Genomic DNA, 24226 nt, shown 5'->3' on the forward strand with positions numbered 1-24226 from the left:
AAAACTGAGGGCCAGGGCTTGGGGTGTTGATGTAGGGCTGGGTCTCTTCCTGGCAGTACCCAGCGTACTAGGGTTCCGGGTCTGTAAGGAAGTCCCTGAGGCTCCTCTCCGGCTTGGACAGTTACAGCCTCTCTCAGGAACCGGCCCCCTCTCCCCCACCCCCAGTCCTGTCGATCCCCCTCCTGGCTCAGGCTGGGAAGCCTCATGGCCGGCAGCATGGCTTCCTGGCTACCAACCGAGTGGCCAGCCCTTGCCGTGTCCGTGGTTTCTGCCAGTGCCTGGCCTCGGGCCCTTGCTACAGGCCCTGCCCCTCGCAGCGACTGCCGGCTTACGGAGCGCTCGCTATGAGCGCTGTGCTCAGCTCCCGGGGGTCAGGGTTCTCACCGCCGTTTCACATGGAAGGAAACTGAGGCTCAAGTGTTCCCTTCAGTGCTGTGCTCAAGGTCACATCACAGGTGCAGGTGCGGAGCTAGATTTAAATCTTCTCATTAAGTTTGTCGTCTCGAATTTGGACCTGAGGAGTGGACTGGGGAGGGGGCGGTACTGTGACCCGGCAGGAGCGGGACGAGGGGCCCTGATGAGGGGGATCTGGGCAGCAAATCTGTAGTTCCAGCGAGACCCCGCCCTCAGCAGCCCCCCTGGCTCTTGCTGAAAATGACAACTCCGGCCAGAACCGGCTCGCGCTCCCACGACACAGCCATTCATGCTTTAGGTGCGCATCCCACTTCATTGTCAAGACTTCCAATTAACGTGGGTTGCTGTGTCTGGTGCTGGGTTATTTTCTCGTATTTTTCCGTCCCCCCCGCCCCCTCCCCCCCTCCCCGAGTTTACTATTTCGGAGAGACACTAGCTCTGTCATCGTGTTTGTCTCGCTCCCTCCCCACCCTCAGCAGAGGAAAACCGGAAAGCCACAGCTGGCGGCGAATGCGCGCCGGCTCTAGCCCGCGCCCTCGACGGCTGTCTCCTGTTGCTTCTCGGAGCGGCCTGCCCTTTGAAAAAGAATCTCTCCCGCACGCGGGAGCAGCGGTGGCGCGCTCCGAGGAGCCGGCGGCGCGCGGCGAGCAGGAGAGGGTCTGCGCGCGGATGCCAACAGGAGGTCGGCGGACGGTGACATCGCGGTCCCCGGAGCCCAGCCCCGGCTGAGCTCCCGCCCACCACTCCCCACCCCTGCAGGACGCGCCTCTCCAACAAGCCCCAGCTCTTCCCAGCAAGGGAGGCGGGAAAAAAGCGAAAGCCTCGCCCACAGCCCTGCCCACAGCCCCGCCGCTCCCAGGCTCCTCCGGACTCCGCGCATCCTCCTGGGATTGTCTCGGAGGGGACCGCGCTGTGCAGGTAAGTGGCTGCGGTGGTGGCAAAGTTGGGTTCTTCTTCTGGAGAGGGAGAGAGGCTGGGGTGGGGACAGATCGCGGGGCGCCGGGATGCTGCCAGGGTTGGTTTGTTTCGGTGGGTGTGAGCGGTCCTCGCCAGGCAGCTGCCGCCTGGGCCGCGGAAACCGGGCAGGGGATGGAAACCCGGAGGTGGTCGTCGGAAGAGAAGAGGAGCTGCCGAGGGGAGGCAGGCCGTGGCGGTGGGAGTGAAGGTGTTCTGGAAAGGGGCTTGCCGCTACCTAGAGCTTGGGGCTACGGTTTTGGGAGAAGGGGAAAGGGCTGCTCTCCGCTGTGTCCAGGGGTTTTTCCTTTGTTACTTGGAAGCTTGGACTGTTTAAGTGGAGTGTGCGGAGGTGAAGAGAGGGAGGGGGCCGGCTGTGTGTGTGCACACATAACCATACAAAATGGAACTTGCTGGCTCGGTGCTTGGGGGACAGGGAGAGCTGGGGCTGGGCAGGGGGTACTGGGAATGGGGGCAGGTAAGGAAGGCTGATTCCAGGGCGTGGGGTTCATGAGAGTGTCTGCATCAATTTTCCTCTCCTCTTGTCTAAACAGTAGCTTCTTCCAGGGGGCCCTGACCGCCCCCCACCCCCATTCCCTCCTTTCCTGGTACCCAGCCCTCTTTCCCCAGCAGGGCTGGCCCTGGCACAGCCTTCCCCATTGTGTCTCTTGGGCTTCCATGGAGACTTGGAAGGGCCGCCTGGGGCTACTGGCGCTCGCTTCTGGGCTCTTACAAGTGGTGGCTGGTAAAGGGAGCACCTGACGGTGGGAGCAGGGAGCAGCCACACTGGAGCAATGGGCCTGGCTAGGCCCCTGCTGCCCACCTCCAGACACGGTGGGTTGTGGCTGCCGGGGCTTCTCGCCACAAATGGGGCCTCTGTCTCCACTTGCTTTGTCTCCTTGGCGTTGTGCTCTCTGGCTGGGCCCAGGTTTCCAGGTTTGGAGATGGATCAGTGGGCAGCCCACGTCCTCTGTTGAAGGATCCCTCTGTGAGGGCCCAGTACCCTCATACTGTGTATGTGTGGATATGGATATCTGTTTCCGCAACTTAGCCTTTTTCACGTGACCTGCCCGGTAGTTGCCATAGAAACCCCTCTTCAATTCTCAGCCTCCCTCCTTTTCCTGCCCATTCTTTACCTCCATATCTCCTCCCCTCCCCCCAACATGGTTGCCTAGATACTGGTTATCCCTGACTTCTCAGAGTAGGAGACCCTGGAGAGCTAGCTAGCTCCCAGCTCAAAGTGATGTGGCCCCTACCCCATCCAGGCCCCCCAACACACAGTACGCATCACAAACACACCCCAAACATATGCACACTTGCCACGCCACCTATACACTCACACACATACCGCACATCCTACTTGCCACACACACTGCATCAACACACTACACACACATATATCATGCCACGTGTACACCACATAACACACCACATACGCCATACATACACCACACCACAACACATATATCCTACCACATGTACACCACATAACACACCACATACGCCAAACATACACCACACCACAACACATCGCCCCCAATGCCACACGTACACCCTGTCATCGCACTGTGTGTGCTTTCACACATACCAGCAATAACATCCCGTTGCTTCCCCAACACACACGCGGTACTTCTTCGCAGTAGGTCTGGCTGGAAGAGACAGGGCAGTTTCCTAGCTCTATGCCAAGGAGCATGTAGGGGAAGGCTCAAGAAGGCCAGAAGGAAACACCTCCCCAAGAACCCTGCAGAAGAAGGTGGAGAGGAATGCACTTCCAGATTCCCTCAGAGGGCAGCCCCTCTCCTAGGTGCTAGATGCAAGAGGCTGGGCGTGGACCAGAATTTAAATCTCTCCATGACCCTGAGAAAGCCTGGGGCTCCTGGCCCCTCCTAGGAGGCTGGACTCTGCTGCTGGGTCTTCCTGCCTAGCAGAGGATCAGGCAGCTCTGGGACCAGCAGAAGGCTCTGAGCCTCCCCAGAGGAGGGAGGAAAAGTGTGACTGTGTGCGGAGAGGGGAGAGCGGAGAGCGGAGAGCGGAGAGCGGAGAGCGGAGAGCGGAGAGCGGAGAGCGGAGAGCGGAGAGGGGAGAGGGCAGGGAGAGGAGACAAAGCCTGGATGGGGGCTGGGAGGAGAAGGGAGCCAGAAAGAGGAGCCAGGTGAGTGTAGAAAGTGTAGGTAGGGTGATGGCAGGGAGGACGTCCAGGCTATCCTCCCTCCCCCAGGTACACTTTCCTGCTTTCTCCTTGGCTCCGCCAGCCACATCTGTGCATCTAGGAGAGGAAGTGGGTTTGCAGAGGGCTCCTGGATTGCCAGGGCTTTTCTAAGACCTGTCGCTTCTCTAGGGGTCCTCGTGGTAGTCACCGGAGGCAAGGGTCTCCTTCCTGGCCGCCTTGTGATCTCTGGACTGACTTAGGCCCCATTTCACTCAATTATTCAAGGAATTGTTTTAAGTACTTACAATGTGTTCATTGCTAGGGCCATGAGGGTGAGAAGGAAGACACAGTCCCTGACCTCAGAGTCCTAGATTTCTCAGAGCCGGAAGGGGAACATCCAATCAAGACATCACGTAGATGGGGAAACTGAGGCTTGGGGTCACACACCCAGCTGTGGCTGAGGCCTCTGACTCTTTAGCCAGGATTTGTGACCCCCATACTTCCTGTCCCACATCACTTGCCTTCTTTTCTTTATTGCCAGCAATCCTCTGGGGACCAGGATCCCTTCCAAAGTGTGGGTGCCCTAGTGGGTGGGGAGCCTGCTCCATCCTATTTTCTGGGAGAATGTAGCCCGGAGAGGGGCCAGGAGGAGCACTTCCCTAGACCCTGGAAACTCCCCACAGCCATAGGGAAGCCAGCCCACCAGACCCCCCCCCGTAAGTCAGAGCCCAGCCCTGTTGGACCTAGCTGGCTGCCATCTGGGTGGCAGACTGTGCCAGGCAGCCCCCAGGACTCACTGTCTGACAAATCACCCACCAGCTTCTGCCTGAACACCCTGGAGGAAGCAAACCAGTCATGACAGGCACAGCCCCTGGAGGCAGAGAGCCTGTAGCAGAAAGGCTGTGAACTGGAGACACAGACCCAGGTTGTAGTCCTGCCTGCGCTCCAGGGGGAGGTGCATTCATGCCACAGATATCCTTTAGGATGCAAACTGGGTTTCTGGCAAAAGTCAGAAATGGTTTAGACTGATCTCAAGCAACTGAAAGCCTCCACGATTTTAGACCTCTGTTTCCACATCCGTCAGCAGAGGGGCTAGATTTCATGATTTCTAAGGCATTTCTGCCTCCTAATTTTTATAGATTGTACAGTCTTGAAAGAGATCCCTTTTCTCTCCGGGTGCCAATCTGTACTCATGATTTCATAACACAGGGTTGTAGCTAAGCTGAGCAGGAAAGGGGCTGGTCTCCGGTCACTCCGGAGAAGGCCTCCCCTTTCACCCCGCGGGCCAGGAGACGCTCAGGAAGCTCAGACTGGGCTTCTTTCTCTCAGGCTGCTGTGGCCGGTCCCCCTGGACACCATGTGCACCTGGTCTCTTCTGCCAGGATGAAAACTGGGGCTGGGTGGAGTCTTGGGAGATGTGGTCTCTGGAGAGGATGAGGTCCAAGGCCATCATTTGCTGGGTCTATGAATCCTCTGGATGGAGAGCCTTGGACCAGCTGGAGAGCATGATGGGAGGTGCTGATCAGGGTTTTCTGTCTCTAATGAGAAGCAGGGTGTCTCTGGCCAAGACAAAAGCTTGGAACCAATTTGGCAGCATCTTCTCTTCTCTGGAATGGGAAGGAGGAGGGGCCCTCTGACCTGGGAAAGTATGAAGTCAGCTTGGAGCTCACACAGGGACACACTTGTTACAAAGATGCGCGGGGGAGCGGGGCTGGGGCCCTGGGAACCAGGCTGGGACCACGGGAAGGTGGCTGCTGAGCTCAGATGATCTGATCTGAAGCCAGGGATGAGGGAGGAGCTAGTTGGAATGACAGTGCCCCCCATGCAGCTGGAGGGCAAAGCCAGGCCTGGGAAGGGACAAGAGGCGAGGTCTTAAATTCACACAAGCCATCCCTTGAACAAATGTTAACTGGGTCCCTCCCCTATGCCAGGCCCTGTGGGCTTCCCAGGACCCACAGAGCTGTGAGAAAGTCAGATGCTGGTTTCATTCGCCAGAGCCCTCCTGCACCGGTAGATCCATCCATTAGCCCTGTGCCTCCCTCTCTCCCCAGCTGACCTTACCCGCACCTCCCCTGGGAAGGCCCTGCAGCGTCCTTCTTCAACAAGCAGGGCTCCACGCTTGCTCGTGTGTCGCTCACACTGGCACACACTCTCCCCTTCTCACACATACGTAATCTCCATACCTAACGCACAGGCATGAGCTCACAGGTTCCCGAGTACCCTCTCACCTCACCCCGGTGCAGTCTCTCACCCAGACCATTGTGACCGCCTCTTCCCTTCCACTTTCTCAGCCCCCATTCTTTTACCACTGATCTTGTGGGCCCATATGTCCGACCTCTCCATTGCCCTTTTTTTTTTCTAATTTTTAAAAAAATTTATTTGTTTTATTTATTTATTTATTTTTGGCTGCATCGGATCCTCGTTGCAGTATGCGGGCTTCTCACTGCCGTGGCTTCTCTTGTTGTGGAGCACGGGCTCTAGGCACATGGGCTTCAGTAGTTGTGGCATGTGGGCTCAGTAGTTGTGTCTCACGGGCTCCAGAGCGCAGGCTCGGTAGTTGTGGCGCGTGGGGTTAGTTGTTCCGTGGCATGTGGGAGCCTCCGGACCAGGGGTTGAACCCGTGTCCCCCGCACTGGCAGGCGGACTCCCAACCACTGCGCCACCAGGGAAGCCCTCCATTGCCTATTAATGAGGACAGGTACTTGGCACTGGCCCTCGAGGCTCTCAGGATCTCAGGAACTCGGCTGCAGCCACCTCTCCAGGCCCCTTCTCCAGAGGGTCATCCTGAGCCTTGCACTTCCTACCCTCTGCCTCCACTCAGGCCCTAACAGGAAAGAGCTGCCTCACTCCAGCCAGCTGAGTAGGGGGTAGCGGCCTTTGGAGACGCACAGACTTGGGGTGTAATCTGGGTGCTGACGCTTACCAGTTTTCTTAACTCTTCTAAGCCTCAGTTTTCTTACCTGTCAAATGGGCATGAGGTTTGAGCCAGGGGTAAGCTATGTCAAATGCTTCTTGGTGCCTAGCAGATGGTAAACACTCAGTAGATACTAGCTGCTATAATAATAACAGTAGTAATGATAATGACACATGGTTATTATTAAAATGACATTACTGTTGTTATAGCATCCTTTGAGGCTTTTCTCCAGTGCTCATTCTTTCAAATAGCTTTTCCTAATTCCAAGTAAACAGACAAGCTTTCCTCTTCCTGGTACCCCTGAAATGCTCGGTTGATTCTTCCCTTAGAGTACACGCCTACTGAGCCTTCATTTAGCTACTTATGTCCACACCTGCTCCCCGTACCCGCTCCCACCTCTTCAAAGGCAAGGTCTGTTTTTTGCCCCAGACAGGGCCTGGCACAGTGTCAGACATGGAGAAAGCCCAGAGAGCATCTGTGAACTGAACATATGTGGGAAAAAGTCCTCACCCACCAGGGCACGGTGAAAGCCCACTTGTCCCTCTAAGCTCTCTCCCACCTGTCACTCCTACCCAGGTACCCACCACACATACCTGAAGGATATATTCCTTTATGTCCATGTGTCATTTCAGTCTGCCTGTTCCTTTGGTAGAGTCTGAAAACTAAGAGTCAGACCCTATCGGAGGTCTGGAGGTGTTTAAGGGCTGAAGGCAATGGAAGGAGGCTGATTCATCACAGCGTTTTGGTGACTGGGACTTGACGGAGGCCTGGAGAGCTGGCTGGCGGAGGTGGGGGCAGGGGAGCACTGAGAAAGTTTTAAAATTCCTTTAAAATTCCACACAGATCCTCAGGTTGTTCTGGGCTTAGATTGGATTATGACTAAAGGCATAATGATGCTGAAGCATCCATGTATTCAGTCATGGGCATTTACTGAGCAGCTACTATGCAAAGTGTTGGAGAGTCAGAGATGCCTAGAATGTGCCTCTGCTTCCAAGGAGCTCACAGTCTGATGGGAGAGACGCACATGGTCGTGATGGTGGTACCTGGAGACAGGCATGGGCCTTGGCTCTGTGGGAACTGGGGCCGTGAGGCGTGTGGCAGGAGGGAGGGGACAGTGCATTTCCCGAAGCAGAGACAAACGAGGTCGGGTAAACCTCCACGCTTGCGATGGGACCAGGTTGGGCAGGTTTCCAAGTATGCAGGCCCACGGGTCAGGGTGCATCCCTGTGTCATTTCTACCCTCAAGACAACGTGAGCATAGACAAAGTGCCCTGTAGGTTCAAACGCGCCGCCCGGAGCTGTGCTTTCAAAGGAGATGGGCTGTTGTGCAGAGGCTGGAAGGGGCAGGGACTGTGGTCTGGCTGTGGGCAGGGTTACTCGGGCTGGCCCCTGGGCCTCTGGCCGCTGCTCCGAGTTTCTGTTTCTGCCGCTAGGACTGTTTGTCTGGCCTCTCTTGAATGGGCCTTTGTCAGTAGGCTGCCCACCATCCAGACTCCCCGGAACTGGACTGAGATCCCCCGGGGGGCAGGGGCGCGGGTCCCTGGGCTGGAAGGAGGCAGGCATAGTCCCGCTCCCTGACTCACTCTGGACAACTGTATCACCGGCCTGTGCTGGGGTTGGCCGCACAGAGCTGCCCTGTGTGCCTGCCTCTGAGGGCTGTTGGGACAAGCCCACAGGGTGACGTCTGGGATGGCGCTGCAAAGACGGTCATAGTCGGCAGTGATGGGGGAGGGGGGAAGCAAGGCCCTCTGACCCTGCTGGTGGGCCAGCTTCAGGTCTCTCCAGGGAATCTTTTTAGAAACCAGGCCTGTGTTTGTGATTTGTGAATTCGGTGTGTTCGCTTCTAAGGAAAGGGTCTTATTTCTTTTTGTGGTCAGGTCTTTTCTTCCTTTGCCTCAGAAGTAATCCCACATTAAAGATAAAGATGCCTCCGAGTTAAAATAGTAAGTTCTCTGTGCGTGTTAAAGGAGTTTTGTCCCTCCCATGCCCCCTGTGCGGCCGGGCTGGATTGGGTCTGGGCTCACGGAATGGGAAGAGCTTTGAGTCATGGGGGCCGGCGGGCCCAGCCTCCAGCCTCCCAGCTGTGGGGTGCCCTCCTCCCTGAAGGAAGGACGGTGGGGCAGACCCAGGGATGGGGCTACACAAGGAGGCCCTGCCAGGTCTGAGGGCCCTTGTGATGAGAGGGGCCTGGTAGGAAGGGGCCACCCTGGTGGGTGTCAGCAGCGATGATGGGGGCCAGAGGCCCGGCCCTGCTTGTAAGGAGGTCCAGCTGCCCTGGGGCAGTGCAGGGAATTCAGTAAAGTGATAGCAGCCACTGTGAGCCCCTCTGCCTATGAGAATGTCACCACCCTCTGCTCTCTCCTGAGTCCCAGGCTTTGAGTTCTCTCTGCTCTTCAGCCCTTCTCTGGAATTTTATAGTTAGGCTATTAAAGAGAATAATTTATGTTTATGCTTATTTGATGAGCGTTTAACATGCAGATCAAGGGAACACGTTGCATGTTCCTCTGAAGGGTACAGATCCATCAGCAACCTCTGGTTGGACCCAAAGCACTTATTTGAAAAGGCAGCTCTAAAAGCCTTTGCTGGATTTTGGCTCTGGTCTGAACCACAGAAGCCCAGCCCCTATTACAGAAACATCAGACACTACCAGCAGAGCACAGGGCTCCACACCGCTTGCCAGGAAGGTGAGCATGTGTGGTTGGGGAGCTGTTTTGTTTTAAAATGAATTAAAAATTTATTAAGTTATTTTTAATAGACTGTTTAAAGAAAAATTTTAGATTTACAGAAAAACAGAACAGCTAGTACAGAGAGTTCCAATATAACCCTCCTGCACAGTTTCCCCGATTACTGTCTTACATTAGTGTGGTACATTTGTTACAATTGATGAAATAATATTGATATATTATTATTAACCAAAGACCATGCTTTATTCAGATTTCTTTAGTTTTTCCCTAAGGTCCTTCTTCTATTCCAGGACCCCATTCGGTTAACCACATCCCATTTAGTTGTCGTGTCTCCTTAGGGTCCTCTTGGCTTGTGACAGTTTCTCAGACTTGCCTTGTTTTTGATGATCTTGAGAGTTTTTGAAGAGGACTGGTCGGGTATATCGCAGGATACCCCTCAATGGGGATTTAGCTGACGTTTTTCTCGTGATAAGACTGGGCTTATGGGTTTGGTGGAGGCAAATCACAAAGGTAAAGTGCAACATTTATCACATCAGATCAAGGGTACATACCCTCAGCACGATTCGTCACTGTCGATGTTGACAGTGCTGGGTTTCCAGTCCCTTTTAGTGCCCCCACTTCAGCAGGGTTCTAGGGCCTGGTGGTCAGAACTGTGCTTTCCACTCCTCGAGACAAACATCGATCTGTCAACCAGCACTCGCTGGCTGTCTGCACCGCCCCAGGTCTTACAAGTTGTGGAGTAGCACAGAGAGTTTCCAGGCAGGAGAACCTCATTAAAGAGAGCATTAAACCAGAATGTGCTGTGTGGCAAATCAGTGCTAATGACAGGTCACAGGCTGGAGAAAGAAAGTCAGCCCGTGGGCTGGAGTGGCAGTTGGACAAAGACAGCATTTTTCAACCTCGGCTACACGTTAGAATGAGTGGAGAGATTCTAAAAATTACTGATGCCTTGGTCCCACCCCCAGAGTTTAGAATTTGATGGGACATAGTTGATCCCCATTATTATTATTATGAAAAAGCTCTCCATGTGATCCTGAGGTGCAGCCAGAGCTGAGAACTGGAATAAACAGGAGAGGGAAGGGCATTCTAAGTGGAGGGAACAGAATATACAACGGCCTGGAGATCAAAACACATGTGGCAGGGGATGGGAGTAGACCATCTTAGCTGAAAGTAATGGGAGAAAATACTGAAAGGGTAGAAAAGGGATAGACTTAGAGGTATTTATATGCCAGAATAAAAAGTTTTGATTTTTTAAAAAATAAATAGAATACGGAAGCACCATGATACGCTTGAGCTTGGGAGGGAAGTGATCACACCAGCAGCCCAGGGGAGCAACGATGAGGGTCTGAACTATGGAGCGAGCAACGGGAGAGAAGATGATAGAGATAGCGCCGGAGTCAGCGTGGCTGGGACTTTGCCACCGACACCACGTGGAGTTCGGCAGGCGGGGAGGAAACCCTGTGAACTCAGTTAAGACTGTAAGCTCCACGAGGCAGGGACGGTGTTGCTGCAGCTCCCCCAGTGATGACTAAGGTCCTGGGCAACAGTAGGCCATCAAGAAATGTTTGTTAATTTGGTTACTGGAAGGATAATGATGCCACTCTTTCCAAAATTACACCTTGCTCCAAAATTATCCTCTCTTCTCCACCAATTTCTCCACCTAAGTGCAGGTAGATCTCAGCTCTTGGGAAAGCAATCTGATCAAATAACTCGGGCTGAGATATAAATAACTGTTAGGAATGTAAGTATTTACCTTTTAAATGAAGTATTTGGTTGAATTAAGAACTCTCTCCTTGGGAGAATGTTGTGGGTGTGGATATATTTTTGAGTAGGGGTGGTCTTTATTTCAATTCTACACCCTAATCTAATTCTGAACCATACCAGAAAAGAAGGGGATCTGCAGCTTGGCAGTCTGCTCTGAAAGGCTGTCAGTTGCTGGGCTGGTGGTTCTGTTGGCATCCGCTGTGAGCTTAGCTCCGATGGACAGGATGCCCTACAACTGGTCTGGGATGCTGTGTAGCTCCCTGCATAAATACCCTGATGTTCTGCTAGGCAGAGAGCATCAGGGTGCCCAGCAGCTGCTGTGGGGAGACTGGGGAGGGAGAGAAGAGAGCCTGTGGTGGTGCTGAAGCTCAGCTGGGAGCGACGGGAAGACCTGTGAATAGCTGGGGGCCAGCGATGGCTGAAGGATATGCCAGGCCTCCTCCCACCTCCTGAGCGGCTCCAGGGTCCCAGCCTTCACATCAGTCGTAGTGGACAGAATAGAGTTGAGCAGGAAACTGTGAAAGGGAAAAAATGACACAATACATGCCAAAGTTAAATAAAGCTATTTGATTTTATTTGGGTTATTCTCTCACGCTGGTTTTTCTCCCCTGGCCTGGGTAAGAACACACCCGTCCAATGAGCCCTGCATGGACTTGGGTCAAGGTCAGCATTTTGATTTCCCTTAGTCCCCACGCATTGCCACATGTGCCAGGGAGGCAGCAAGGAAGAGTGGAAAGGGCCTAGCATGTGGCATCCACAGAATTAGGAGCCGATGCCAGCTGTGCCATCGTTAGCTGCGGGGCCTTGAACGAGGCAACGTAACTCGGAGCCTCACCTTCTCTAATCTGTTAAATGGCAATGATAGCCAACATCGCCTGCAGTTGTGATGTTCCTTTGAGCTAATGCTTGTGAAGTTGCCTGGTGAGTCGGGTGTCTTACAGATGTTTGGTGTTACCAACATCACCACCATCACCCTCATCATTCCCTTCAGCCACCGTGGGCAGGTAGCAGGAGCAGAGCTGGGTGGAGCGTACACAACACCATCGGTCCCCCTTTGTCTTAACGACAGCCACAGGTACACTCGAGGGTCTGGGGCTGTAGGACAAGAGTCTCTGTGCTGATATATCTTGCCTCAACCTCCCTTAACTCCAAGAGGCAGGAGGACCAGGGTGCACAGTACCATCCCAGTCTAGCAGAAGTCTGCTCGGCCCTGCCCAGCAGACCCTGTGTCTTGCACTGGGCAGCTGTCCTACAGTCAGGGAGGGGGCTGAAATGTCTTCTCCCAGGAGCTGCAGCTGTCCATTGACTCTCCTCCCCACGCCCTGCCCAGGGGCATTTTCCCTTCTCTGCTCTTCGGAGCACCCGTGTGACTGGGGCAGGCAGGGTATGGTGGAGGCACACGGGCAGCCAAGGATGGAGGCCCAGCTTGGAGGCCCAGATGGAGGGCCTCATGGGGAGGGCGACAGCGTGGAGCTTTGCTTGATGTTTCTACAAAGCCGATTTCTTTTCTCAGCAGTCTTCACCTCTCCTTGCTTTGTCACCGTGTGCATCTCTTGCTCAGTTTCTGCTGGGAGCCCCTCCCCTTGGCCAGCCTCCAGTTCTGTCCTGCAGACTCTTCCTTTCTCTTCCCTTTGCCTGCCTGTCTCGCACTTCTCTTTGGGCCCCTCCCTGTTCAGCTGCTCTTCCTCTGGGGTTTCTTTCCTCTTCTGTCTCAGGTCCTGTCTTGCTTCTGTGTCTCTTGGTAGGGGCTCACCCATGTGACCCCGTCCCTGCTGTCCCAGGCAGATCTGAGCTCCCCACGCCACTTGTTGGTGGCCCTGGGTGATGCAGCCTGTTTCTCTGGAGGCCAGAGAGGGCAGTGGCTCTGGGGAGCCTTTTGCATCTGTAGAGCCCTCCTCTGCCTGCTTCCGTTGCGGGCTGAGGCCTGTCCCCCGCCTGTGTTGGGAAGTGAAAGGGGGCAGCTGGGGCCTTTCCGCAGCTGTGTTCTCTGTATCTGTTCCCCATTTCCCAAGAGAAGCTAGATAATAAAGGTGGAAGCTGAGGAAAGAGTTGGGGGGATGATGATAGAATCAACAGTTGATACTTAAAAAGCAGTTGCTATTTGCCATGCAGAGTGCTCGGCTGTGACATGGTATCTCTTCCTTGCAAATGACCCAAACAACACTGCATCTGCCTGGGGGCAAGGCAGGGATTACCGGTTCATAGAGCCGGCCTGTGGGATGGGCAGAGCAGCGCTGGGCTGGGAACAGATGAGCTGGAGCACAGTCAGCCAGTACGCTGTCCGCATCTCTTCTCCCTGCTTCTCTCCCGCGGGCTCTTCACCTGTGAGCTGCTGCCTGGCTTCCCCCGCCAGATCCCCCCACCCCCAGATTTCACAGCTTGGCTGCTTTGACCCTTCTTCCCTTGCTTCCGGACGATGTGACAGCCCCTGGGGGAATACCGAAGTCTCAAACCCAGTCCTTTTAGCAACGAGGGAGGGGCTGCGATTGGGAGCCCCCAGTAGACCTGTAGCTTTGGAGTGGGGGAGGAGCTGTCTCCCCTCCAGAGGGGAAGGTGTGGGCAAATAACTGCCCATGCACAGAGGCTGGTTCATCTAATCCTCACAGCTCCTGAGATGCCTGTTATTATTCCTGTTTTACAGTTTCAGAAGCAAAGGCTCTGAGAGGTAGAGTGACTTGTTCAAGGCCCCAATGCCACCGGGTGGCAGAGAGGCAGGATGGTGGAGCGGTTCAAAGCGAGGACTCGGTTTGCAGGGCAGAAATAGAGGCACAGATGTAGAGAACAAACATATGGACACCAAGGGGGGAAAGTGGCGGGGTGGTGGTGGTGGTGGTGGTGGGATGAACTGGGAGATTGGGATTGACATGTATACACTAATATGTATAAAATAGATAACTAATAAGAACCTCCTGTATAAAAAAATAAATAAAATAAAATTCAAAAACAAAGCGAGGACTCGGGAGCAAAGACCTTAGACAACTTGCTTAACCTTTCTGGCCTCAGTTTCTCCATCTGTATAATGGGGACGATCATAATCAGAGCCATTTCCTAGAACTGCTGTAAGGATTGAATGAGTTAGTACACGTAAACCACTTAGAACAGTACTTGGCATGCCATGAATGCCTAATAAATATTAGGTATTGTTATCGCAGAGCTTCACAGTTTACAAAGAACCTTCACATATATTATCTCACTTGACCTTTATAATAGCCTTGGAAAGTCGGCAGGGGAGTTGGCTGATCCCCCACTGCCCCCGACACCATGCTCTCACCTCTGACCTAATCAACAGCATAAATCCCATAATCTGTTACAAAAAAAAAATCACCCTCTCCAGTGAACAGCTCTCTATCCAACAAGGGAATAGAAATTCTCTTTTGGGGGTGAGCAGGCAGGCACTATCCATGCTGCTGTCTCCTTCTCTCGTGAGTATGTATGAAGCCAACAATGTTAGAGGGCTTGGTTGGTAAATGTTCACCCAGAGGCAGGAACCCCCTCTTTGCAGAGTTCATTTGGTTCTCTCAGCGGGCTGAGCCTTGCAGCCTAAGCCCACTGGACTGGGACAGGAGTAAGGAACAGAGTGGCAGTTGCTTGGGAGGTAAGCCCTCTGGGAGCAGCAGTGCAGTTGGCCCATCATGGCCCTTTGGCCCTGAGTGGGTGTGAGCCCTCCCCTGGGATGTGGGGCTGGGCCGGCTGGAATCCAGGACTCACAGCAGGAAGATTACCCTTCCTACCCCCAGCAGGGAAGCAGACTGAGCTGGGCAGAAGTTTGGGATCCAGCTCTCACTCACCAGGGGACTGCTCTTCCTCTGCCTCAATTTGTTTCCCTTTAAAATGGATTTGATGGTAACACATATTTCATAGGCTACTTTGAAAGATTAAATGAGAATGAATATTTAAAGTAGTAAAAATAGCACCTGACCTGTATGCTGTTTATCGTGATTATTATTATCATTTCTTATATCCAATCCAGGCCCCAAGCTAGGCTTCGAATATGGGCTTCCCATCCCAGAGTTTTCATTTCCTCTCATTTCCGCCAGGGAATTCTCCCAAGATGATGTTCTCATGGAGAGCCCAGGAGCCTGGCAGTGCTTCTCTGCTCCCCGCCTCACTGCCCTCGTCACCCGCATTCCTAGAGGTGCCGTGTCTTCTTTCCTGGCTCCGGTTGGGCTGCCCGAGGGCTCTCAGGCATTGCTCAGCCTTCCCTGCTGCCGTCACTGTGCTCCTCTCCTCCAGCCCTGGCCTGCCCACTGCCCAATCCCAGCAGACCAGAGCAGTAGGCAGGGGCTGGAGGCGTGGGTTCTGGGCCCGGCTCTGCCCCTGACTAGCTGGACGAATTGGCTGCAGCACTCCTCTTGGGGCCCCAGTCTCCTCAATAAAAAGTAAGAGCTTTCATCTCAATCATTCTAACTCACTGGCATTCTGTGATTCTAACTCCGTCTGGTAAACCTCAGATCTTGGTTATATCCTATTTATATACAGTGGAATTTTCTTTTAACCAGCTTCTTTGTCGCAAAGGTTTGGATACGTCATAGGGTAAATCATACAATAACGTGTCTAGGGTAACCTGTTAGCCTAAACATGGGGGCTCGGGCATTCTGTGACCCCATAAAAGGCTCCCTTCTGGCACGTCCTGTCTGGAGAGGGGGCCTCATCTTTCTCTGGGCATCCTGCCAGTACCCAGGCCTTGATGATACCCCTGGGCATGTTTTTGATGGGCTGAACCCAAAGGAGGGCAAGCAGGTGGGATGGCAGGGATGGGAGGTGAGGCCTTGGGGGCTGAGTGAGACAGAGATGAGGATGAGATAATGATGTTCCACTGTAATTTGGAGCCTATACGTTTTAAAGGGAGGTCATTTCTGAGTTATTTTCACAATAGAACTGGGTATTCTGATCTACCTCGCTGCTGCGTGTAATCAAAAATAACATAGCACGATGCTAGATCATCAACTAGTGGCTTCTCTCTCTGAGCAGCTTTTACCCAGCAATTATGTGAAATTATGTGACTCAGATGGAAAGATAATCACCGGAGAAACTCTCCTGATTGCTTTTCTCCTGCACATGCAGAAAAGCAAGTGTGCAGACAGCAGAAAGATCAGGGAGGAAAATTAACATGGGTGTGCTATTGCCGCCCAACGTGTCAGCTGTTTACCAATGTAGAGATAAATGAGAGCATGGAAAGGAGCAGAAAAATGAATGGAAAATCAATCCTTTCTCCGGAGATGCTGCCGAGGAAGCAAAATGTGACTGGTTCCATTTTCTACATGGGGAGGATGATCTGAATGGTCTAGAGTTCAAGACTCCCCATCTAACAGTGATGATTTCGCCAGAGCCCCCTCCCAGGGAACCAGGTCCTCAGGCACCCCCAGGTAGGGGGTCCATGACCTCACATGCACAGGAAGCTAAGGTAATATTCCCGAATGTCCTCTCCCAGCTCCACCCAATTCTGCCTTGCTTTTCCATCTTCCGAAGATCCCTCCCTCCTTTCTTCCATCTACTTCTTAAACTCTGTGGCCTGGAAATGAGATGTACCACTTCTACCACCTCTTAATCTCCCCCTCCCCCTAGCCATCCCCAGGCAGCCCAGCTTCCTTTCTGGGATAAAGGAATGTGTGGGAACTGGGAGGGTGTAGGACACAGAGGGGCAGCTGTGTGGGAGGGAGGGAAGGCAGAGAGAGTCTCTTGGTGCATCAGTGAGAGAAAGGCGTTTTGTGTCCCGTCAGAGGCTCTGTATGTGTACTTGGCCACTCGATTCGAGGGCAGTGCCAGGGGTACCAGCGGGATTTTAAAAAATGGGTGTGGGGGTCCAAGAGGCACCCTGAGGAAGCCTGTGCTGAGGTGTGGCTGGTATAGTCCAGGCCTGGGCAGCAGCTTGACCGAGCGAAGTTGGTCCCTTTTCAAATCTGTAACAGTATTTCTTTCAGCTCACTGTAACTTGATCAGGAATGTTTTCTTTAGAATACAAAGACAGGTCTTTACTCTTTAGCCTGGCATTCAAGATCCTCTAGAGGCTGTCTCCCAACTGTCTTACCAGGAATTCTCACCACCACACCCTCATGCTTTACACAACCCGATTATTCACTGTTTTGGAAGGTATCTTACTCTAGGAATGGCAAATACTTTGCAGATGGCTGTCACGGCCCCCTCCTGCGCTATGTAGACATTACTAATGGATGAAGGCCCTCTCTCCTGCCCCACTTCATCAGAATCCTTCTGAGGAAGCCACTAAGGCGGCCACTTTTTTTTGTTTTGTTTTTAATTTATTTTTGGCTTGCATTGGGCCTTCGTTGCTGCGCGTGGGCTTTCTGTAGTTGCGGTGAGCGGGGGGCTACTCTTCATTGCGGTGCGCGGGCTTCTCATTGCGGTGGCTTCTCTTGTTGCGGAGCACAGGCTCTAGGCACGCGGGCTTCAGTAGTTGTGGCACATGGGCTCAGTAGTTGTGGCTCAGGGGCTCTAGAGCACAAGCTCAGTAGTTGTGGCTCACGGGCTTAGTTGCCCCGCAGCATGTGGACCAGAGCCCTGGACCAGGGCTCTAACCCATGTTCCCTGCATTGGCAGGCGGATTCTTAAATACTGTGCCACCAGGGAAGCCCAGGTGCCCACTACTGAATGAAGTACCTTGAGGTTCCACTTGAACCGAACTTGAACTTGAATACTATTCGTTATCCCCGCTTCCCATTTTCCCTTCTCCTGCCTTTGCTCATGCTGTGTCCTCTGCCAGAATGCCCTTCCTCTTCTCTCTTCTTACCCCTGTCCATCAAAATCCCATCCTGCTTTCAAGGTTCAGCTGGAATGTCAACTCCTCCATGGAAACGTCCCAGGTCTCCTGTTGTATTCCCTGCTCCCCTTTTCCGTGCCCTGCTGGCTGAACCTTGAATGTAGTCTCTGCCTTTTGTGAAGCTCTCTTCACATTTGCTGATACACCAGAGCCCTCTGCTTTCAAACCTTGCCGCCCTGTCCTGTTCACCTGTTTATCCCTTGCAGAACCCGCGATCGTATAACTCCATCTAGGAATTCAGTGTGTATGTGGGGGGGGGGGGATTAACTTGAATGTGAGCATCTATGGAGGTGATTGGGGGGAGCTGAGGGGAAGGTGTAGCAGTGACTAGTGGCCTGGAACCCTTGATATGTGTCCTTCCTACTCCCAGGAGGGGCCCTGCTCACCTAATAACCCCTCTCCTGGCTAGAAGCAAGTCCCAGCTGCTACTCCTGTCCAAGGGGAGTGCATTACACAAAGGTTTGAATACTAGAAGGTTGGAATTATTGGGGATCACATTAGAGTCTGTCCACCAGAAGGGTGAAATTATAAACAAAAACTGAGTTTACAACTAATAGATCTTCATTAAAGAAAATTCTAAAAGATGTTCTCTGGGAATTAAGAAAATGGCTTGATGGACGTCTGAGATTCAAAAGGAATCACGAACAAATGAGTTAGTAAATAAGTTGTATTAGTTATCTGTTGCAACATAACAAATTACCCCCAAACTCAGTGGCTTAAAACAACAAACATTTGTTATCTCACGCAGTTTCTGAGGGTCAGGGGTCAGGCAGCAGCGTAGCTGGGTGGTTTTGCTCGAGGTCTTTGATGAGGTTGCAGTCAAGCTGGCAGCCAGGGTGGCAGTCAGCGAAGGCTGGAGAACCCGCTTCCATGCTCACTTCCATGGTTCGTGGCAGCCTTACTTCCTAGTGGGCTTTTGAACTGCGGCTCTCAGTTCTTTGCCACGTGGGCCTCTCCACAGGGATGCCTGAGCATCCTTAAGACATGGCAGGTAACTTTCCCCAGAGCAAGCAATCCGAGAGAGAGAGAGCAGGAAAAGAAAGCTGTGGTGCCTTTTATAATCTAATATAGGAAGTGACATATCAGTTCTGCCATATATTATTGGTCACACAGACTAACCCTGGTGCACTGTGGAAGGGGAGTATACAGGATGTGAATACCAGGAGGTACTGGGGGCTCGCTTGAAGGCTGGCCACTATACATGTGGGTGAATCTAAACAAATGTTCTTTCCAAGAAATAGAAACACTAGCGTCTGTTTCATAGGATTAAGAAAAGAACTGAAAATTTGTACAGTAATAGCATATATATCATGAAGGGGGTGATTTGTATTTTTCAAGAAGAGTATTGTACCTAATAGCTATTATACAGTTTAACTTTAGACTTTTTAAATCTTTGTTAAGTTGAATACTGTTTTGGTCTGTTCAGAGGCTGCTATAACAGCATACCATAGACTAGATGGCTTATAAACGATAGCAATTTATTTCTCACAGGTCTGGAGGCTGGGAAGTCCAAGGTCAAGTTGCCAGCAGATTCAGTATCTGATGAGGGCCTGCTTCCTGGCTCATAGACAGCGTCTCCTCACGGACCCCTCACATGGGAGAAAGGGCAAGAGGGCTTCCTGGGGTCTCTTTTAGAAGAGCACTAATCCCATCACGAGGGCTCCCCCCACTCATGGCCTAATCACCTCCCAAAGGCCTACCTCCACATACCATCTCATTGAGGATTAGGTTTCAACATATGAATTTTGGGAACACAAACATTCAGTCTATGGAAAATACAAATGGTAAAATTCCAAAGGTAACCACTAAAAGACTAGAAATAACTTGTGTAATTTCTCAGGCAGTAGAGGGAGAAAATGAATAAGAAAAAAAAAATAGTCGAAAGAGAAATACACATAAGAAAAGTAGGGAAGAACAGATGGTAGAAATCAGACCAAATATGTCAATAGTCACAATAAAGTTGAATGGAGTAAACTTGACAGTTAATAATCAGGTTGAATTTTTAAAAATCTAGCTCTTTACATTTATAAGATGGTAAGATACAATGCATAAAGACACAGAAAAGTAGAAAGTAAAATGGAATTTAAGACAGGATCACTATATAATCCTAAAAGGTCCAACTCACAGGACAATATAAGTTTTAAACTTTCTGTTACAATATTGTGAGAGACACAGGGATAAATTTATATATCCTTCCTCACAGTGGCAGATTTTAAAGCACCTATCTCAGTTTTTGGAAGGTCACACAGTCAAAAACTGAGGAAATATATAGAAATTTAAATAACACCATTAATAATCTTAATTTAATGGGCATCTAGAACTTTCTTCCCAACAATGAAGGAATTACACAGAATATAATTTTTGAAATAAATAACCATATACTAGATCATAAAGCAAGCCTCAGTAAATTTCAAGGTATCTATATCCTACAGACCACATTCTCTGACCACAGTGCACTTGTTAGAAGTCAGTAACAAAGGCAAGTTAAAAATCACTATTCATTGGGACATTTTAAAAACATGCTTCTTAATGCACAGGTCAAATAAATTATAATGCAAATCTAAAGTACTAAGAACTAAACAATAATCAAAAAGCCACATTTCAAAGCTTATATTTGGAGTGAAAGTGGCACTTAGAGGGTTATATAGTCTTTATTTATTTATTTAGGGCTGCGTTGGGTCTTCGTTGCTGTGCGCGGGCTTTTTCTAATTGTGGCGAGCAGGGGTACTCTTTGTTGCGGTGCGTGGACTTCTCATTGCGGTGTCTTCTCTTGTTGTGGAGCATGGGCTCTAGGTGTGCAGTCTTCAGTAGTTGTGGCACGCGGGCCTTAGTAGTTGTGGCTTGCAGGCTCTAGAGCACAGGCTCAGTAGTTGTGGCACACGGGTTTAGTTGCTCCATGGCATGTGGGATCTTCCTGGACCAGGGGTCGAACCCGGGTCCCCTGCATTGGCAGGCGGATTCTTAACCACTGTGCCACCAGGGAAGCCCTGGTTATATAGTCTTAAATGCTGATATTAGAAAACAGGAAAGGCTAAATATTAATGAACTAGGCATCCAACATAAGATAAATCTAAAGAAAAAAACAATAGAATAAACTCAGAGAACCTATAAGGACATGTATTTTATGATACTTTTATATGAAATGTCCAGAATAGGCAAATCCATAGAGACAGAAAGTAGATTAGTGGTTGTCAGGGACTGGGAGAAAGGAAAAATGGGAAATGACTGCCAGTGGGTACCGGCTTTCTTTTTGAGATGATGAAATGTTTCTTAGTGCTGATGGTTGCACAGTTTTGTGAATATACTAAAATCATTGAATCATACATTTTAAAAGGATGAATTTCATAGTATGTGAATGGTATCTTAATTAAAAATTTTTTTGAAGAGGAAGAGCACGGGACTGATTAAAAATATATATTCAGGGTACTGTTTACTTTTGGGAGTAAAGCAGAGGGATGGGTTGGAGGAAAATAGAAGTAAATGTAGCAGTACGTATAAAGTTCTAGTTCTTAAGTTACTTAATGGGTGTTTCCTTTATGTTTCATTACATGTGTGTTATATATATATATTTTTAATTTAATTAGTTTATTTATTTACCTATCTTTGGCTGTGCTGGGTCTTCGCCTCTGTGCGAGGGCTTTCTCTAGTTGCGGCGAGTGGGGGCCACTCTTCATCGCGGTGCGCGGGCCTCTCACTGTCGCGGCCTCTCTTGTTGCGGAGCACAGGCTCCAGACGTGCGGGCTCAGTAGTTGTGGCTCACAGGCCCAGTTGCTCTGCGGCACGTTGGATGTTCCCAGACCAGGGCTTGAACCCGTGTCCCCTGCATTGGCAGGCAGACTGTCAACCACTGCGCCAGGGAAGCCCACATATATTTTTGTACATATAAAATGTAATATGAAACTTAAAAGAAATACAAATATTAAATGAAGTAGCATTGAAGGCAAATGACTGTCTTATGAGAAATGCTCCTTGAATTGGGAGTCCAGAGTTCTGGGTCTGTGCCTTGGCCTGACTCTGGATGGAGCTCTTCTGACCTCTGCTGGCTGGGAGGTGAAGGGCAGCTGGGGGCTGCTGGCTGCGGGGGCCGGAACGGAACAGGGCGTGAACCGGCAGAGCAAGCACGGTCCTGGCCCCCAGACAGTGTGCAGGGGGTTAGGCCGCTGCCAGCCTCACCCCACTAAGAAAGAAGAAGCAGCCTTGGGCTTTCGTGTTTCGGGTTTCATTCCCCTTTCCTCTCTGGCTCTTTACCACATTCCTTTAATTAAGCCCAGAAATGAGGTGTGTGTAACTGCACCGAAATCCATCCCTGGGAAGGACCAACCGGCCCTGCCCTCTGCCTCCATCCAGGGGCCACTGACCCCAGAGACCAGGGGCTTGAGCTCATGAGCAGAAGTCTCAGGCCCTTTCTGGGGAAGGAGAGACCAGGGCGCCGATGCTCAGAGAGCATGTCTTCGTGTTCTCTTTGTTTAATCAAACCACCTATCTGGAGGATTATGAACTAAAGTCTATAGGAAGAGTTGACCTGGGCACTCTGGAGGTGAGAGCGTGAGGGGTACCTTGACGGAGAGCTGTCAGCATTTCAGGGTTTACTCTAAAGAGTCCAGGAAACAGCAGGCCTTCATCCCCAACCCCTGGCTTACCTGCCCCATTTAATCTGATAGAAAGAAGAACTTCCGCCAGTGGGTCTCAGTTGTAGGGAACCAGGTCAGAAAGTCCCAGACATCTTAATGAGCTAGAGATGGCCACATCTCTAGGTGGCCCAGAGAGGAGTTCACAGGTGATGTGATCTCCCAAGCCCTTGGGGTTTTATGACTTTGGCACCAGAGAGGCAGCCGGGCAGAGGCATTCCTGAGCTGTGTTGGGATCCAGACTGTGCTGCTCGCTACCATGAGTGCCCTTTCACCTCCTTAACCTCAGCCTCTTCACCTGCGAAATGGGTTAGTCACAGTGCCTGCTAGTTGAATTGATTCTGTTGTAATTGAACTCACGCGTGCAGAGCACTCCGTAAGGAGTCTATAAATGTCAGCTGCTTTGGCTCTGTTGTCTGACCTCACACCGTGTGGAGAGAGCTCAGAGTCGGGGTGGGAATCCGACTGGGGCCCTCGCCGGGCTGAGGGTTGGAGTGGGGAGTCTCCTACCCAGAGAGTCATTTTCCTCCCTCCGTCCCCAGACGCCATGGAGGTGGTGTTGCTCTACCTGTGCGGCCTGCTGGCCCCGGCGGTCCTGGCCAATGGTAAGTACCCCTTTCTGGTGGAAGGTCCAGGCCCTTTGGGACACTAGGGTTGGGGGGCTCTCAGATTCTACATGTCTGACCAGCTGTCCCGCCTTTAGTCAGCAAAGAAAGTCCTGGAAGGCAGCAGCTAACACAGCCCCTATTCCAGCCTGCCCACCTCTCCCCATGGGCTCCGGCCCTCAAGCCCACCAGGTCCCTGTAGACTTTTAACCTGAACTTTGGGAGTCAGACTTGTACCTCAGTCTCTAGATTGTGCAAGTCACATGTCCTTCCGTCGTCTTAGTTTCCCCACCTATAACAAGAGGAAAATAGACCCTGCCTTTTGATGATGACGTAAGATACAAAGGAGCAATAAATGTGGATGCTGTGAATGCAGACTCTGATTGGTGCTCTGACCTGCACCTGCCTTTGGCTTCTAGGCTGGCCCTGGCAGGCAGGCCCACCCTTCCGTGCTTCATGGGCCCTGTTTCCCAGGAATTCCTTTGTGGGGAGTGAGGCCTGTGAGACAAGGTAGGATATTTGGGAATCAGGATGTGTAGCTGTCTCCCCCTTGACCACACCTGTTTGTTTTTCTAGCAGCTGAGCAGGACAAAGAAAAGGACCCTTTTCATTATGGTGAGCAGGGACAGCGACCCTGGGTGGGGAGGGGGAGGCACAGCCCCGTCCAGGGGAGGGATGGACATGCTCTCCCTGGCCCTTCCCCTCTTCCATCTCTCACTCTTGTTCCTCTGGCAGACTACCAGACCCTGAGGATCGGGGGATTGGTGTTTGCTGTGGTCCTTTTCTCGGTGGGGATCCTGCTTATCCTAAGTAAGTTTGTTTGTTCCTTTGTTCACTCTAAGGGCAGTGTCTGCAGCTGTGAAGTGAGTGGCGAACAGTGTAAGAGACTGGCGGTTCTCTTTCCTGGAGAGGGAAGGAGCCTGTCTGTCTTCCTAGTTATCTCCAGGGCCTAGTACACTGCTGGGCACATAATAGGTGCTCAGTGAAACAGTGAAGAATGAACAAAATAAGTGCTCCATGAAAACAAGCACAGATACAAAGGGGCGGAGGTGGCTGTCCCCCTGCCGTCCCCATCAGGGCGCGAGTGGGGGAGTCACAGGAGAGGAGACAGGGGCTGTCTTTAGAGTGCTCCAAGGGGTGTGCCCCTGCGTGTGTTTCCCCTCGTGAGCCTGGGCTGCATGGAGCTCTCTGCGTTTACATGGTCAAGCAGACAGTGGTGCTGTAGCCATCCAAACTGCTGACGGTTGAACCTTGGCCGCCGAAGAGCCCTGCTCCAACCAGGGATCGCCACATGCAGCTGTGCAAACCGTGCAGTGCCCAGGAGTCGGGGCTGCTGTTC

The 24226-nt window shown here is 51.7% G+C and overlaps 1 protein-coding gene across 7 annotated transcripts in view; it reads left to right on the plus strand.

The window, feature by feature from the left end:
• Window positions 1-888: 888 nt before the first annotated feature.
• The window catches only part of LOC116758153 (FXYD domain-containing ion transport regulator 6), a 58464-nt gene continuing 35126 nt past the window's right edge, over window positions 889-24226 (plus strand). For 2 of the 7 annotated variants that reach the window (XM_032640880.1, XM_032640879.1), the window contains exons 1-4: window positions 1204-1332; window positions 22825-22887; window positions 23464-23502; window positions 23623-23697. In XM_032640880.1, coding sequence (XP_032496771.1) covers window positions 22830-22887; window positions 23464-23502; window positions 23623-23697 — 172 coding nt within the window. In that variant the 5' untranslated portion in view covers window positions 1204-1332; window positions 22825-22829. Of the gene's footprint in view, window positions 1333-1507; window positions 1580-15146; window positions 15259-15940; window positions 22888-23463; window positions 23503-23622; window positions 23698-24226 lie in introns of those variants that run through there. The other 5 variants (XM_032640874.1, XM_032640873.1, XM_032640875.1 and 2 more) reach the window with 5 other exon arrangements.

The sequence above is a fragment of the Phocoena sinus genome, chromosome 8 (genome assembly GCF_008692025.1).
Source record: "Phocoena sinus isolate mPhoSin1 chromosome 8, mPhoSin1.pri, whole genome shotgun sequence".
NCBI lineage: Eukaryota > Metazoa > Chordata > Mammalia > Artiodactyla > Phocoenidae > Phocoena > Phocoena sinus.